General features: G+C 46.5%; 1 protein-coding gene across 2 annotated transcripts; it reads right to left on the reverse strand.

Moving 5' to 3' along the window:
- Positions 1-4,743: 4,743 nt before the first annotated feature.
- asb6 (ankyrin repeat and SOCS box containing 6) lies at positions 4,744-13,092 on the reverse strand. 2 transcript variants are annotated; one of them, XM_070964262.1, is made up of 7 exons: positions 13,032-13,092; positions 12,403-12,544; positions 12,027-12,208; positions 7,307-7,413; positions 7,104-7,212; positions 6,934-7,020; positions 4,744-5,925 (listed from the first exon to the last, which is right to left on the reverse strand). In XM_070964262.1, exons 2-7 carry the CDS (start codon positions 12,504-12,506, stop codon positions 5,204-5,206), a joined length of 1,311 nt encoding a protein of 436 aa, XP_070820363.1. In that variant the 5' UTR covers positions 12,507-12,544; positions 13,032-13,092; the 3' UTR covers positions 4,744-5,203. The 2 variants fall into 2 exon arrangements, with proteins under 2 accessions (XP_070820363.1, XP_070820361.1); XM_070964260.1 differs by having other exon boundaries at positions 13,007-13,056.
- Between the last annotated feature and the right edge of the window lie 1,765 nt (positions 13,093-14,857).

Genomic DNA, 14,857 nt, shown 5'->3' on the forward strand with positions numbered 1-14,857 from the left:
ACACACACACACACTGAACTGTGTGCAAATCAAATGTCTGTTTCCTCTCTCTCTCTCTCTCTCTCTCTCACACACACACACACACACACACACACACACACACACACACACACACACACACACACACACACACACACACACACACACATCCCCTTCCTCCATCATGAATAAACCATACTGTGTCTATGAGTCATATACCACCCCCACATCCCTCTCTAACCCACTCCCCCTATTCGCCGCTGCAAGAGTAAAAACGCTAATTAACGTGATGGCTAGCTCCAGCTCCTGTCAGCAGCTTGTGGGGGCCTCTCAACCAGCCAGGCTCTGCTGGTCTCTGGTTTTAGCAGCTCTCTCCCCAGCCGCCATCTCTGGAGAACCGGGGCCCCTCATTCATATTCAGCCCCAGTCGCAGGCACCTGGAAGCAGCCGGCACCAGCACCACCTCCACCACACAACCCCCACAGTGTCTATCACCAGCCCCCCAGTCGAGCCCACCTCCTGTCAATGTTGGATCCCCCCAACGCTGGGGAGAGATACCCACCCATTCACCCCCGACACACACACACACACACACACACACACACACACACACACACACACACACACACACACACACACACACACACACACACACACACACACACACACACACACACACACACACACACACACACACACACGCACACACACACAATTTTCTTAAACTAGAATCCAATTGGAAAACAAGCTCAAACTGAAAAAGATGTGGGAGCTAGAAACTCCATCTAGGAGATGACACAACCCAACTGATGGGTTGAATCACCCAACGGTGGCGAGAGAGAGAGAGGGAGAGCGGGGAGGGGGGGCCGTGTGCCGTGGCGGACTGGCTCTGTAACCATGACAACGCAGCCGGGAGAGCGAGAAACAGGAACATACAGAATCTGTTTCTGCTGAGACCTGCACATGTGGCACAGTGCTGCTTTTCCTCCGAGAAGAAACGAAGGGGAGGCGTGTGTGTGTGTGTGTGTGTGTGTGTGTGTGTGTGTGTGTGTGTGTGTGTGTGTGTGTGTGTGTGTGTGTGTGTGCGCGCGCCCAGGCCCTTATGAAACATACATGGCTGCCGCCTCTCCAGCCAAACTCGCCCGCCCGTCCCAGTCACCCAGTGAGTCACAGCACAAAGACGTTATGGTGAAACTGGAGCACGCAGCCCAGTGCTCAGCGGCTGCTTTCTGCCTTTCCTCCAGCTGCAGGGTACGTGGAGGCAGAGGCTGGCGTGCAGCGCGGAGAGAGGAGGATGAAATATGAAATACAAAGGCAGGAAAGGGCGAAAATTTCCCTCTGCAGCCGTCGTTTCTGCCTTTTTTCCTTCCCTGAGCTTCTCCGCCGCTCCCCTTCTGCCTGCCTTTTCTCTTCCCTCTCGCTCCCTCTTTCTACAGGCTCGGTCTAACCTCCCCCTCCCCTTTCCTCAAGGGAATAAAGGTCGTAACGCAAATGATTACTCAAACCCGAGTTGCCATAGAAACGCAGTCATGTGACTAGAGCAGGCATGCATAGACCACAACAAAGAGGTGGATCAGGAACCAGAGCTGGAAAGAGCTGCAGCTCGCCTTACTGGTGCCTCAGTGCATTTCACTCAAATTCAGGCTTTTAAAAATAGGCGAGCGGCATGAAACGCAGGGGAGAGAGCAGAGAAACGACACTCCAAAGAGCCGGGACGAGAGGCTGTAATGAATCTAGGCTGTAACACTGCAGCGTGCCATATATTCACCCATTCACTAGCATACCAAGGGTGTGTCCTATTCATCATGTCCTTCTCGGAGGCAGAGCTCAGGCGCCAGTTGTCTGGAATTTCTGTGAAATGGCGTCAGTTGTAGAGATGCAGAGGGTGGTGGATTTGTGCTTCTAAAATAGGAGCCGGAGTACGGAACTTTTACTTTCTGGTGCGCTACGCTCTCGAATTATTCCCCCCTCAAAGAGCAGGAGCAGATTTGTGTTCATGCGAGTGCGCAGCAGTGAGGTTACCGGCCGGAGCTGTTTTCTGTCCGGAGAGATTTGAGAAGCTGTGACGCCTAAACTTGACAAAAAAACACTCCCAGCATGCAGCGAGAGGCGTTCTGGAAGAGTGTCTGAGCTGAATAACACCATGAGTATAAAAGTGGACAGAAAGTCCAACACATAGAGTCTAAATCTTGACATATTTGTCCTTCAGCAGAGAGGACGGACAGGCTTCAGCACAGTCTGGGTGAAAGCGTGAAGGCTGGTGAGCACAGCGCTCCAAAGCAGGAAGCAACACCTGGAGCAGGCTGAGAAGGTGGCCTGCCCCAACAGGACCCAGCCATCCCGCAGCCAATCCACCCCCACCGAGATTAGTCCTACACCCCGGGTGAACCCGGCGACCTGCGGCCATCTCAGAGAGCAGCCCAAACCCCCCACGACACACACACACACACACACACACACACACACACACACACAGCCAAAGCCCCTCGGTTAAAAGTGTGTGGTGAACAGCAGCAGTCTAACAGCAGATAAAATATGGCAGCCGGCAGAATATGCTGCTACCCAGTGAGAATCAGCCTTAATTCATGTCGGCATTAGCAGCCGTTAATTCTGGAGAGCTCCATCAACGCGAGCGGAGCAGCGGGACGGGGCGCATTTCTTTCTGATGAAGTCACCACATCTGCGGCTGTGAACAGTGCGTTTCAATGTCTGCGCCCTCTCTCGCCCCTCTCTCCCACACACACTCGAGTCCACGCTTCACGCCGGCAAACGCATGCGACGACACATAAACGCTCAATCTAAAGGGGCGTGAGCCCCCCACGGGCCGCTGGACGTTTCCCTCCAAAGTCCACCTCAACTCCCATGAGGCGTCAGGCGGCAGCTGAGTGTTCAGTGATGTCTGCAATTATCCCGTGTCTAGACAATGTCTAGAGAAAGACAAGGAGATGCACACTGTGCTCAGGCTGCCTCTATAGAAGAAAAGGCCCGGAATAGAGCGCGGCGTCTCTCAGCTGGTGACGTGGTGGTAAATGAAAAGGTTAGGGCCAGACGAGGAGCTCCGCCGACGTGAGCACACATTATTTTGAAAGAAATCCGGCGGATTTCAAACTAAAGTTGTTGAACGGTTGTGTGCTGGAGGCTCACACGCAGGAAACGGGGACGTTGCGGCGGTCGAGCTTGAGCTCGAGTTCTTGGATCAGATTTTACATCTACTGCCATATTAAATGTTCTTTTACTGAGTTCAGTTTCCCAGTATGATGTGAAAGTGGTGCTGAACAGAATACAGCATGAAGAATGAGAAGTGCTCGTTTAAAATGGGAAAAGAAAGGTTTAAAAAACAAAGATAACATTTAAAACATGTCATATAAGGCTTCCATGTCAAAACTCTGCCCTCGTTCTGGACTTATCGTGTCCTCTCTGTTGACTGAGAAGCACCTCAAAGTGTGACTTCATCAGCCAAACTCTTGAGCTGCTCGCCGCCTTCGAGAAACCACCCTGATATTAAACATGAATCGTTTGCAGGATCGTTTTCTGGAACGACGTCTCTGCACCTAAAGACGATTTGAAGAAAATAAAACACGCAGAGGCTGGAAGCAAAGACACAATGGCTGAGTGGTGGAAGAAAAGGCTGTGAAAGAATGAGCAGGTGCGGTGGGAAAGACCCATGGGCTTCAGGGAGAGAATAGATCAATAACTAATTTCAGTACCGAGCTTCACTCGCACAGTTTTCCAATAAAGGCTGGATGGAGAGTAGTGGCTTAGCCCTCCCCCCACTATCTCTATTCTATCGCCTTCTACAAGCAGGGATTGGACTCTGTGGAAGGAGGCTGTTTTTTTTTTTCTCCCCAGCGTTGTGATTGTTGGTTGGGTGGATTATGCTCCTACAGCTCGTGTATTGTACAAATGTAATCCAACATTGCCATTTCCATTTCCATGTGTCCTCCATGAGCCATTCCACCTATACGTCCCTGCAACTTTTCCTCCCCGGCTGCTCTGCCTCCCGCAGCCCCCTCCCTCCGTCCCTCCCTCCCTCCCTCCCTCCTTTGACCAGGGCCAGCGTTGAGGTTTTGTCAAGAGATTGAGACAGACAGGAGAGTGAAGCGTGTGTCATGCAGGGCTGCTGCTGCTGCTGCTGAGGCTCTTCTCCTCAGAGGCTGTGACCTAGATAACCAAGAGGAGCTGGAGCGCTTGCAAGCCTTGGAGCCACTCCAGCTTCAGCAATGTCAGGAAGGGGTTAGTTGTGTAACACAATGTCCTATTTAGTTTGCTCGTCACACACACACATGGACGCAAACACATATGTACCCTATGGTGTTCCCGCACCACCGTGGTGCGTTTCTTTAAAGCGCTGTTTGCTTATTGCCACAGGCGGGATGTTAAGAGCAGGTTTTGTGCCTGAAATTCATCTGAATTTAAACATAAGCATTAAGAATGCTTGGTAAAACTTTCCACGCCAGCAGCCAGTGCAGCTATGTCACAGTAGAACCATGTCAAAACATCTACAGACACACTCCTGCTGCGGTGCCGTCGCTCTTTATTCCTGCTTCTTTCTCTCAGCTTTCACTCGGCTGATGTTTGGTGCACAAACACGACCATGAGGTAAACATATAGCACCCACTGTTTTCCTGGAACCGGCAGCCGCTGAGTTTACGGCTCACATCCACTGCTGTGCTGCCCCTTCCTGGTCAGGCACGAGCCCATATATGTTGACAAATACTGTCAAACTGCTATTACTGGATATAACAGGCTATCAGTACGCGGATGGCGAGACACATGACTGTTTTATTGGTCCGTCTTCATGTTAGGCGAGAAGATACACACAACTTCCACCATACAACATCATCGTGTTGAGGAGATAAAATATAGATGGAGCCTGCTGTGCTGGAACAGCCGTAACAGGCTGCACTGTGAATGAATAACTAAATGTTTGACCCTGGCATCTGAGCTGCTCCAAACACGCAAGAGCAACACTGCCATCTGGTGGCTGTTCTCTGGTACTGCGACTTCTTTTACACGTGGTTCACTCGACAGTGCAGCAGCTGAAGATACCAATGAAAAGTTTGTCACTGTGTCTTAAAGTAAACATACACACATTTGTCTGGAGATTTGGCACAGATGTCACAATCGATGAAGACCTCAGTGGTTTGTTAGCTTCAGGTTCATTTATGGGCTTCTTTTGTTGTTTTTTGTAGGTAGAGCAAACACCAGCCGACAGCTGACGTGGTCAGCGCTGGCTATGCTGGGGCTTGAAGCAGTCCCAGCCAGGCTTTGGGGTGTATGTGTGCTCGGGAAGAAGAAAGTCTTTCAGTCTGTCTGGTAACGGCAAGGCTCGGACTCTGTCTTCCAGGGGCCACGGCTGGAGGTGGCTCCTTATGAACGCCCTACAAAGGCATCGCAGGGCAGGAGGGCTCGCTTCACGCTCTGCTACGCGGTTGTGCAGGTCTAGCAGAGCCTGAGCATAGGGGTGAGGGTCCTGACCGGGCGCGGCGAGCTCCAGCCCGGCGGGCAGATGCAGCACGGGCACGTCTACCCTGGCCAAGTCGAGCAGCACCTCAGCTTGCTCCAGGAGCTCGGAGGCGTGACTTTGATCAGAGCACTGCTGCAGGGCTGTTTGGAGCCGCTGGAAAAGGAGGCTGTAACCTGACCAGCAGGAGTCGCCGTGAAAGGAGCAAACCAGAGAGGCTCTGCTCTGGATTAAGAGCACAGCCAGAGGGAAGAGCAGGTCAAAGTGCTCCAGGCTGGTCTGCGTCAGCGAGGGCTCGCCGTCCTCGTTCAGACAGCAGCTGGGGTCCACGCCGTGAGCCAGCAGCAGCTGCGTGGTTTTCAGGCAGAAGTTGCCGATCTCAGCGGCGTCCTCCGCGGTGGCCTCCAGAGCCTCCTTCACCAGAAACACCAGCGAGGACTCGACTGTTTCTCCGTCTACAGTAGCAGCATTAACGTCAGCACCTGTAGTGAAGAAAGCGGCACTCAGAAGCACAGCTGAGATCAAACTACTGGACGTGCACGTCAGAGCACACAAGCCTTAGATGGTGCGTTTGAAATAATGAGGCACAGATAAGATTCATCAATGACTCTTTAGACAGCTGAGTAACTGTTCAGGTCATTCATGAAATGAACAAACTCCTGAGCACAGCTTTTAAAATGAACCCCTCTCTAGTGTGGCTCAAGTAATAAAAACACTAGATCCTACATTTCCCATAATGCAACTGCATCTTTCATTAAGCCATCTGGCTGGTTAATGTCCAAGTCTTTTAACTCCACCCCCCAGTTTGTACTGTAAGGCAGGTTTTCTGTTATGAATCTGAAGTGTTCAAGCAGAGATACAATTTATAATAAATATTAAATATGACGACTTTGTGCTGTTTACAGTTGAGTTCATGTCAAAAAGTATCAGGAAATGATCTCATTCTGTTTCACTGATGTTTTTTTGGAAACAGGGTTGTACTCTTCCTCAGACAGATTCATGTGTGTGACTCACTGGTTCTTTGTGGCTGTTGTGAGAAGCTGCTTTGCTGCTGCCTTTTAATGTAAAATAGACGGTTAAGTTTGGGATGATCACAGCCAGGAGACTTCGCTGCATGTGATTGTTTTTGTAAGTATTATGTAGTCACACTGACCATGAAACTATGAGTACGCTAAGAAGAGACGATACCCTGAGACTGTACAGACGCAGAGGACATCCACTTTGAGTCTTCAGCATCCTGCAGTTAAAAATCTGTCGCTTTATTCATGGATCACACGATTTGTTCTGCTCCATCTTAAAAACTGTATGAGCATATTTCAGCCTGACAGCCGCTGACACTTTACTTTGATCCCAAAATGCACACAGGTGGACAGGTATGCATACTAACACGCCTCTGAATGGAGTGGATTGACCTTGATCCTGCTCGAGAGGGTGTCCGAATGACCAAAAGGGGACAAGAAGGCAGAGCGAGGCCACTTCAGAGTCAGTACCTCTGTGGAGGAGAAGCTGGATGTTCTCCGTGTTGTGCACAGTCAGCCCGTCGCTGCTTGCCAAGGCATGGAGCAAAGGTGTCTTTCCTTCAGAGATGAGACCGAAGCCATTAGTTTTCCAACAACTGAATGAGTTAAAGAATGAATTCAACTGGGCGGTGTGAGTTTACCATGTTTGTCTCTTGCATTGACATCAGCACCCATATCCAGCAGCGTCTGCAGGCAGGGCAGCCTCTCCGACTCCTCGCTGGCCAGATCCAAAGGACTGCTCTCATGGATCTACCAAGAGACATTTAGATTACTCACATCAAAGAAAACAGAGGAGATACCATTAGAAGAAGAGAGGACATAAGCAAAGCTGCAGCTGTCTCACCCTGTCTCTCTTTTCGATGTCCGCCCCGTGACCGACCAGCAGCCTCACCATGCTGGGCCTGTTCCTCAGAACCGCGATATGCAGAGGATTGTAGTAGGACACTGGGTCTGGAGGGAGAAGCACATTTTCACATGACACAAACTGAGTCTTAACCACGAGATGAAACATGAATCGGACAGATGAAGATTTCTGATGATGCATTTTCTTTAAATGTGTCTCGGCAAAGCTGTGCAAAAGTGCAGCATCACAAAGCATCATGGTCCCAGTTCACTTCACAGCAGGATGAAACAAACAGCAGACAAATAAAATTACACAAAAGAACATAAAACAACCTCTCTAAAAACATCTGTGCCGAAGGGGATGGACCGGGCGGAGTTCTGGTTGTAGGTTAGGCTGTAATGAAGTGTAGAAACGCAGGTTTTCAGTCCTGATTTACAGATTTCAGCTGAACCAGCTTCTTTGACACATTCTGGGAGGCCATTCCAGAGATGAGCAGCACAGGAGGCAAACGCTCTGAGGCCAACTGACCGTTTGTCCACTGAAGGCCAGGAGACCAGCATGAGGACAGCAAAGACAGCGCGCAGGTGTGGACGGTATAATGAGCTCAGGAAAGTGAGGTGGTGCAAGTCCAGGTCAGGCATTTCAAGTTAAAAGAAGAACCTTCAAACCAGCTCTAGCCTGCACAGGTGAGCGCAGAAGTGAGGCCAGAATGGGCGCTAAAAGGTCATTTTTTAGTTTCTGTCTCTGTTCTCTGTTTAGTTTCTGAAGAGTTCTCAAATAAAAGCTCGTATCTGTTCTGCCGAACTAATACCTCTAAGTCAGGAAAGGTCATTTGGCTTTACAGGTAAACGTTAACTGTGTATCATCACAGTAACAATGAAAATTAACACCGTATTCATAAAAATGATGTCACCAAAGGGAGGCATGTGGAGAGAAAAGAGCACCGGGCCAAGGACCGATCTGTGGGGTACTGCGAACTTCACCTCAGAAAATTCAGAGATGTTTTTATTCTGACTTAAACATTGAGGTCAATTTGATAAATATGAATGAAAGCATGAAAGCATGCTGTAGTGATGTGGAGTCAGCAGTGATTAATTGATTATTGATCACTCTGGTCAGCAGAATGATGACATATATCAGAAGATATTTCAACTTAAATGGAAGATTTAGATAATGGCAGTTTTAAAAGCTGAGGGTACAGAACCAACAGAACGAGACTTATTGATAATATCAAGAACAAAACAGGAACCATTTCCTCACAAAGCTTTGATGGTTCAGGGTCTAATATGCAGGTTGTGGGTTTGGAAGCAGTTACCAGGCTGGTTAAAGGCCTCAAAGTGTGAAGGAGTGCAGTGGACTGAGACACCGTGCCGGCAACATATACAAATGCAGACAACACAGAGAAAACCAGAGCGCAGACACAAATACAGAAGACAAGAACAACACGACACACAAACGTCTCACTCTGTTTTCCGTGTTTACTGAGTGCTTCAAACGCAGCATATGACTTAACAAACGAAGAATGTTCACTCGTGTTTTCTCAAGCTGTTGCATGTTAGACTCTCGCAGCGCCTGCAGCTGGCAGCAATCCAGCATGAAAGCAGATAATAAACCTTTACATGTAACAGAACTGCATCTGTACCTGACTGTGGTTTAAGATAAGATAAGACTTTATTGAACCCACGCCGGAGAAATTAAGTCGTTACAGCCAGCGAGTCTTATAAAAAGCAGAAACAGTGGCACAAAAGGGTCAGGATAAAAAAAGCAGTGTGCAGGATACAGAAAAGAAAAACAACTATGTATAAGTACATTATGTACAGATTATAAAAACACTACATGCCATAAAAATCCTCCTGCCCATAAATATTACCCAGATTCTTCTGAGGAAAAACTACTAATGCACATGTTGAACAAGTCTATGCGCTGACTGATACTCACTGCATGTGTGTGACTGACAAATTCAAGCTAGCACATAGCAGCAAAATGGCCCCTCTCTGTGTCCCTTCTGGGCTACTGTAGAAACATGGCGGACTACAGGGACCCCGCTCCCTCTGTGAACACGGAGAGCTCATTCGAAGGTAAAACGCAGCAAATCTTCATTTCAAAGTGATTTTACATGAATGAAAACATACTTATTCCATTTCTGCCCATAAATCCCTGTAAATCCTTCACTCTGGACTTTTACGAGGTTACTGATCACCACAGCTGTCCGATAAATTAGATGCATGAACTCCTTTTAATCTGTGTTTGTGTTTGTGTGTACTGGAGCAGCTGCGGCTCTGGAGGCAGAGCCAGCGTCCACCAATCAGTAAGTCTGTGGTTTGACCTCTGACCCCTGCAGCGCCCTCAGAGTGTGCAGGTGGCACCTTGCATGGCAGCCTCTGCAGCCAGTGTGTGTGTGTGTGTGTGTGTGTGTGTGTGTGTGTGTGTGTGTGTGTGTGTGTGTGTGTGTGTGTGTGTGTGTGTGTGTGTGTGTGTGTGAATGCTCATGTTTTAAAGTGCTCTGAGTCGTCGGTAAGACTAGAAAAGAGTCCATTTATTCCTTCTCTCACATGCGGCTTCTTTACTATGTACTTGCTTGTTTTCATTGTCTTTTTAATGCACTTTAATGCTTTTTGATTTCTTGTTTTTACAGTATTTCCAGGCTCCTGTAAAGCGCTCTGAACTGCCTTGTGTCTGAGTGGAGCTGTAGAATTAACCTGCTTTGCCTCATATTCCTGCTGCATTTTACTGCTGTAGATGTTTCAGCTGGAGCTCAGTTGAACTCCTTTATATCCTGTTGGCTGCTTTAATCAACATCAATGCATCATATTCTATAAGCTCATCGCATGTTTGCAGTGTGGCCGTCCTGTGAGAACCACGTATCTCCAAAAACGTCTGATGAGCCCAGAAAAACAGGCTGTTTACAGCTTCGTGACGATGCATTTTCAGCTGATCCGAGAGGCTTTTTAGAGAGTTTATTGAGCGGAAGAAGACATAAAGGAACTCTTCATCCTTCAGTTCAGCACAAACACTCGTTACTTGAGTTGACAACAACTCGTTACATTACAGTTAAGTGCAATAAAAGCTTCCCAACAAGAGTCATTCATCCGACTAGAACTTGCAGCTGTGTAGCTGTTTTGTTGTATTCATGGTTTTCTATGGCTTTTATCAGTTTTCGTGAAGACTCTTCCAAATCCCACAATGTCATTAATTCAACATCTGGACTTTGTGGATCACTGGGAAATAAAATATAATATAGGAGGATTTGTAAGCTATAATTAATTTACCTGTTTGTTTGTTCAGATCCAAATATTCTGTCGTATCATAATTAAGCAGCAAAGAGGCAAATACTAAGAAACATTCTGCATGCTATTGTGGGAACATTTGTCAGTGTTTCTTCTAAGTTTCTGGAAAAATGCGTTCAAGAAATCTAAAAGATGAATGCAGCTGCCTCGACCAGGATCCTCTAATTGCGTCCCTGGGGAAAGACACGTTTGCTACCACCAGAGGTCACCACAGTGGAGCTGGGCCGAGCCCCGGCATGTTTCACCACAGCAGCAGGAAGGGCCGCACTCTCCGCTGCAATCTGCTAAAAGGACACTTATTCTCTCAAGTGTACGTGGAAACCTTCAAACTGTTGTGCATGCAGCAGAGAGCCACGACCAGACATTAAAACTGGAGCAAGAGGGAAGCTTGAGGGCTGGTTAATTATCAACACAGCAACAGTATGTTTCACTGAGAGGAGGAAGAGCTTCTTAAAGGTTTAAAGTCATCTCCAAAGTGTGAGCGGCCTTAAAGATTAATCACTGGAAATGATAAACCTCCCGTTAGAGAAACAAGTCCTAGATACAGAGGAAGCGTGACCACATAAAAACACTAATTCATTTACTTAAAATTACGCAAACACCACAGTTAAGAGAGGGATTTAGGCTTCAGATTTAGGAGGGAGTTTAAACAGACGGTAATCTTGAGACACCAGAAACAGTTGCTAAAATAAGTTCAGCATATGCAGCGAAATGTTGGAGAAATTGTGGTGCACAAAGTGGCAAACACATCCACATAATTTGGACGTGTCCTAAATTAAAAACATTTTGGGGAAAGAGGTGTTTGATGCCCTGAAAGAAGTATTTCATAAAGGACCCAAAGACGGCATAACTGGGAGTCAAACCAGAGGGCATACATAGAAAATACCTTTTACAGATGTTAATAACTGCAGTGATTAAATGCATTATACACACACACACACACACACACACACACACACACACACACACACACACACACACACACATTTTCTCTGAGACTTCAGAGAGATATTCAATAAAAGGTGGAGCCTGTTCTGGCTATTCTAATACAGCGAGGAGGTTTTCTGACCTCTTTTGAATCACACTTGAATTTTTGTCTTTCCAGTCCATCTCTGACGAACACACACTTCTGCCACGACACATCTCACTCTGATTACTATGAGCATTATTTTCATTTGTTTATTTGTTTCTGATTTGTGGATTGTCTATAAATCATAGAGATACAGCTGAAGAAGGAAAAAAAATTAGGCAAACACGAGTTTAGTGACTGCACAGTACTTCACCTTCTAAGACCAGCGAGGCTGTGGGACACCCTGACGAACCTGTATGAGGAGACTGGCTCCTCTGCCGTGCTTCCTCCTCTTCAGGTGCTTTGCAGCTTCACGTCAAGTCTGTGCAATGAATTTAAAGCACACTCACACCCTGTTTCTCACCTTCAAAGTTGACATCAGCGCCATAGCGCAGAAGGACTTCAGCGGCGTGGACCAGTCCCCGCTCTGCCACCTTGATCAGAGCGTAGCTGATGCCTTCCACAAACACCTCTGACTGGGACTCCCGCTCCAGAAGCTCCACCAGAGAAGCGCAGACAGCGGACTCGTCCTCAGGACTTTGGACTCTGGACGCAGAAGGGGAGGTAGAGCTGTTTCATTCAAACTCTATGAGACGCCATCAGTGAGTCTATCAAATGCATTCTGCAGCAGTTACGGCGTGACAGAGCACACAAACTGCTTCAGGTAGAGCATCAGAGCTGAGCTACACTTTCCATCTGCGGATGAAAAACAACTCTCCTGTAAAAAAGACTTTCATTACCTGTCCTCGTGTCCTCCTTCCTCCAGTCCAACCACACACATGACAGCGTCCACCAGCGGCTGATACTCATATATGATCCTTCGAAAGCCGTGGAGGAAAGGCATGGCTCCTGCGCTCTGCAGCCCACGAGCGAGTCAGTTAACTGGAAAATTAACCAAAAACAAAAGTTCAAGTCACGGACAAAGGGTGTGTCAGAGTCAGAGAGAAAGCGAGTCACTTCAGATCAACTTGCTCAACGTTATCTCTCGAGTTCAGCTGACCAATGTCTGGGAAATGGGTGACGCTTCATGCTAGCTTGCTAACTTCATGCTAGTTTGCTTTACTGAATATTATTATAAACTAATTAGTGTATATTTCATTCATACTCAAACGACGAAGTTTGACTTTATTCTTGACTTTAGCGTGTTGACGTTACAGTCGGCTAACTTACGACAAATGTATTTACGTTATTAAGCAAAAGTTATTTTGTTAGCTAGCAGGCAAATGCTAAAGGTCACACTCGTCGCTAGCATTGCTGGCTAAATGTTTCACTCGTTGTCTGAAAAATATGAATTAAAATGTTTGAGAAAAATGACTCAAACAAGGCCAGTCGGTAGAGACTCACTCAGACACTCGCGCTAGCCGTTTACCTTCACAACAGGAAGCGTCGACCACGCCCACACCAGTCCGACCGTGTTTTCTTTCCCCTTTAAAGCACAAAGGCAACGAAGGTTCCCCTTTAGGCTTTGTCCTTGAACAATAGCTGTTTTTATTTAGTTTAATTGTATTTTCATTCGTTAATTTGTACAGCAAAAAAGCAGAATAAACACAACAACAAAATAAAAGAAGAAGATTGTGCCTGTGATATTTAGAAAACCCCTTGAGGTTCATAGAGGGAATCTCACCTCAATATGCTTTTTAAAAAAATGCAGAAGTCACAAAATCCACTAAGATACACAAATAAGCAACCAAACACAGAGCAGCCGAGTAAAAGCGTAAAATAAATGACATAATGTAATGCAGGTGTGTGTGCTGTAGCGTGTGTGAGAGTATGAGTGTATGCAGTTTGAATGTAACTGTCCCACAGCTGAGCCCTGAGCGTCTAACAGAGGAAATACAGCTGATGCTCGTTTTTACCTTTTGAAAAGTACTTTCTTGTTGACATTTGAGCACACCAAGTGATATTTGTTAGCAAAAGAACAAATCCAGTGAAGAAAATCTAACAATGACTGTAATTGCACTTGTAAATCGCAGTAATCTGAATATTTATTATGTCGCCGTGGGGTTTGTGTGTCCTAAAACGATGGCGCTCACCTGTTGAGGCTTACACCGATATGACACATGAAAAATTCAACAGCATCTGGCAGATAGCACCAAATATTGGACCTGAGGCATTTTGTCAACTACATCATTAAAATTGTGGTGATAAGCTCGGATAATTACAAAGCTTTACCCAGCAAACAGTGCAGGCTTTTAAACGTATTCTCTACTAAACAGACGTTCCAGTCTAACTGTGAACATGTGTCAGACAAAATGAATGTCCTCTGTTGGTAATTAAGCAAATCAGTCAGCATGTTTCATCATTAAAACTGTTTTTCTGTGAAACATAATGTGTTCAGATGTCAAACTTCACGGATCATAATTCACAATACACCTTTTTGTATCTGACCTGTTCTGTCACGCATTTAATAAAACATAATAACATTTTCAATGTGTCCCTTTCTTCCAGACAAGTCATTGATCACCATTTGGTGTTTTTAGTCTGATGTTCTTCCTTAGAAAATGTGACCAACAAAATATTTTACCACCATCACGACAGTACTAGAAAGAGTGTTTTATCCATATGGCACAGGAGTCTGAAACAGCAGCTTTCAGATGTTTTTTTCGACAACTACTCCGTTATACTGACAGCATCTGCTTGCTAACAGTCGCCTTTGTCCTGTTTAGCAAAGAAACCCTGCTGAGCCTGGTTTTGGTGACAGATGGCTCGCTTTGAGACCCGTCGAGGAGTGCTCTCTTACAAAAGATGTCTTTTTTTGAACACATCTGTGTGTCTGATTTTAAGCACTAAATAATATGTTAATGACAGCGCATTTTAACACAGCATATGTTGGTGCTGACATACTTTATCATGTTCCGGAAAGTGAGGTAAATGTCTTGCTGTTCAGGACAAATTAGTTAAACCGACACGTCCTTTTAAATAGTGCGAGGCCACCGGAAGAAGACATGAAATGCTTTTTGTTTGAGTGGTGAATTGAATGAAAACAAAGGGGACGTGTTGAATATGGGACGCTTGGCTGGTGGGTTTGAGCGAGATGATAAATGCTGCTAAACCAAGTGGAAATGTTTGAGCTGACTTCAACAAAAGGACGTTCAGTAACAAGAAAAGCAGCATGAAGTTTCTGTTTGTAATGATAGCACTTTACATGAAGCTCACACATTGTGCTAAAGAGGCAAAGCAGAGCGTCTGTTAGAC

The sequence above is a fragment of the Chaetodon trifascialis genome, chromosome 6, assembly GCF_039877785.1.
Source record: "Chaetodon trifascialis isolate fChaTrf1 chromosome 6, fChaTrf1.hap1, whole genome shotgun sequence".
Taxonomy (NCBI): domain Eukaryota; kingdom Metazoa; phylum Chordata; class Actinopteri; order Chaetodontiformes; family Chaetodontidae; genus Chaetodon; species Chaetodon trifascialis.

What these genes read in the sequence shown, in the direction of transcription:
- asb6 (XM_070964262.1), bottom strand. Translation starts at nt 12,506, where the DNA reads ATGCCTTTCCTCCACGGCTTTCGAAGGATCATATATGAGTATCAGCCG. An exon ending in ACATCGAAAAGAGAGACAGG is followed by an intron (nt 7,213 to 7,306) that starts GTGAGACAGCTG and finishes GTCTCTTGGTAG; the next exon opens with ATCCATGAGAGCAGTCCTTT. An exon ending in CAATGCAAGAGACAAACATG is followed by an intron (nt 7,021 to 7,103) that starts GTAAACTCACAC and finishes TCATCTCTGAAG; the next exon opens with GAAAGACACCTTTGCTCCAT.